The 2,226-nt window shown below is 46.7% G+C and overlaps 1 protein-coding gene across 1 annotated transcript; it reads right to left on the bottom strand.

The window, feature by feature from the left end:
• Nucleotides 1–364: 364 nt before the first annotated feature.
• Nucleotides 365–944, bottom strand: LOC110313268. Its single transcript, XM_021187284.1, has 2 exons — nucleotides 807–944; nucleotides 365–635 (listed from the first exon to the last, which is right to left on the bottom strand). The coding sequence occupies exons 1-2, from the start codon at nucleotides 942–944 to the stop codon at nucleotides 417–419; spliced, it is 357 nt and encodes a 118-aa protein (XP_021042943.1). The 3' UTR covers nucleotides 365–416.
• Nucleotides 945–2,226: the final 1,282 nt, after the last annotated feature.

Below are 2,226 nucleotides of genomic sequence, written 5' to 3'. Positions count from 1 at the left end.
AAATGTCCCTTCTCATCCTTGGCCTGTGAGATAAAGCATCAGGAGAAAGCCTGTCTTCAGTACTCCATGCTAGCTCAATCATAATCCTTCATTGTCTGCGGGACTTTAGATGTTCTTGTCTGGCTCCCATCCCTGTAAGACCCAATACTTCCCGTTTCTTGTATACGATGTTTCTTCCTTCTTCCATCCCACCCCCTCCTTCTTCCCCAGCCCCCTTTCCCTCCCATTCCTTCCTCCTTTGCTCTGACAGAGATTCTCAGGGACACATAATTTTCATATCTGAGTTTATTTTCACCACAGTCAAAGAGCTGTGTAGTACTTATATATTGAGATGACACAGTTTGGCATTGCTCAGCTGCCAATCCTTTTCACAGATTCCCAGGTCTTTGGTTGGCTTGCTGAGTCTACTGGCACTCTTACTCACTTGTTGAAATCCTGGAGCTCTCAGTGCTGCTATGTTGGGGCTCCTTCCCAGTACCTGTTGACAGCTCTTTCAGCAAACGGCGGTAGTGACCAAATAGTTCTTTCCCTTTGCCTTTATTGGTCCTTTTTTTAGGTGGTGTAGGTTTCTTAGTAGTCTTTCTGTTAGGCATGCTTGGCAGTGTTTTCTTGCTCTTCTTTTTAGGCTTCTGCACCTGGAAGTTCAACAGAGTAAGGTGACAAGGGCATTTGAGTCTTCGAAAAGCTGGACTACATGAAGGGGATTGTAGGAGAAGAGCTATGGGTGAGAGGGAGTCAATGCCAGGCCACGCAAGGGTTAGGAGTGCTGGGGGAGGGGAAATCACAGGAGAAAGGACTGTGCTTACCTTGGGTCTCCTTATCTTCTTGCTACATTTGGAACAGGACTGACGACAGCAAATCTTCACTGTCTTGGGTTTGGATGTCGAGGTTGCTGGCTCAACATCCTGTGTCAGATTGTGCGTCTTCTTAGTCGCTTTCGCCATCTTGATGCCTTGTGGTGGTCTGGTCCAGAGGTCTCAGAGGCACCATCTTATGAGCCCACCCTGAACAATGGGAGGCCACACCCCTGAATCCTGATTGGTCAGCAAGGTCCTTCTCAGCTAATAGTGGCTGAGGAGCTGCTTTGAAATCACAAAGCACCTTGCTGCCTGATGGGAGCAGGCACTGGGGTGGAGATCACTCTGGTTGAGGGAGATGCTATGAAGGCAATAGTGTCTGGAGACAGGCTGGAGGTTTTTTTCTGAACATCTCCAAGAGACTCATGCCACCCTTTTTTATATTCCCATCTTNAGTTGTGATGGAACATGTGGCAGTGGGTTTGCCCCTGTGAACTCTTCCTGACACTCCCCCACCCCCATTCAGTGGTTCATTCTGTCATGTCTCCTCCTTAGTTATTAACGCTTAGCTAGATTTTGGCATATTATACCTTCCAAATTTAATTCCAAATTCTTCCAAAATTATTGAAGTATCATTTTATATGTGAATCACCCCATAAGTGAAAACAAAAAGAATATATTCATGAATGAATATCTTCCTATCTGGTGAATTTGGAATTCAAAACTCACATTTTTGGTTACATGGTGTGATGGCTAGTTTTTTAAATCATTTACATCCCAAATGTTGTACCCCCTTCCTGACCCAATTCCCCCTCCCCTTTTCCTCTGAGAGAGTGCCCCCCTTGGCCATCCCCCTTCTCTGGGACATCAAGTCTTTACAGGATTAGGCACATCCTCTCCCACTGAGGCCAGACAAGGCAGTCAGTCCTCTGCTGCATATGTGCCAGGGGCCTCAGAACAGCTGCTGTGTGCTCTTTGGTTGGTGGTTTAGTCTCTGGGAGCTAACAGGGGTCTGGGTTAGTTGACACTGTTGATCTTTCCATAGAGTTGCCATCCTCTTCAGCTGCTTTAGTCTTTCTCCAAACTCTTCCATAGGGGTCCCTGACATCAGTCTAACTGTTGGTTGGCTATAAGTACCTGCATGTGTCTCAGTCTCTGATGGTAGAGCCTCTCAGAGGACAGCCATGCTAGGCTCTTGTCTGCAAGCACATCATAGCACCAGTAATAGTGTTCTGCTTTGGTTTGTCCCCCTGAGTGAGATGGGTCCTAACTAAGTTGGGCCAGTTACTGCTCCACAATTCCTTCTCTGCTCCATTTTGTCCCTGAATTTCTTTTAGACAGGAACAATTCTAGGTCAAAAGTTTGAAGGTGGGTTGATGTCCTCATCCCTCCACTGGGAGCCCTGTCTAACTACTGAAGGTGAGTTCTT

Source organism: Mus pahari, chromosome X (assembly GCF_900095145.1).
Source record: "Mus pahari chromosome X, PAHARI_EIJ_v1.1, whole genome shotgun sequence".
Classification (NCBI taxonomy): domain Eukaryota; kingdom Metazoa; phylum Chordata; class Mammalia; order Rodentia; family Muridae; genus Mus; species Mus pahari.
The sequence above is the reverse complement of the archived record's forward strand: the minus strand, read 5'-3'. Positions and strand labels throughout refer to the sequence as shown.

Excerpts from the sequence above, each read along its gene's own strand:
- LOC110313268 (XM_021187284.1), bottom strand. The coding sequence starts at position 944 with ATGGCGAAAGCGACTAAGAAGACGCACAATCTGACACAGGATGTTGAG. Across the intron at positions 636-806 it reads AGAAGATAAGGAGACCCAAG|GTGCAGAAGCCTAAAAAGAA; the intron begins GTAAGCACAGTC and ends TTGAACTTCCAG.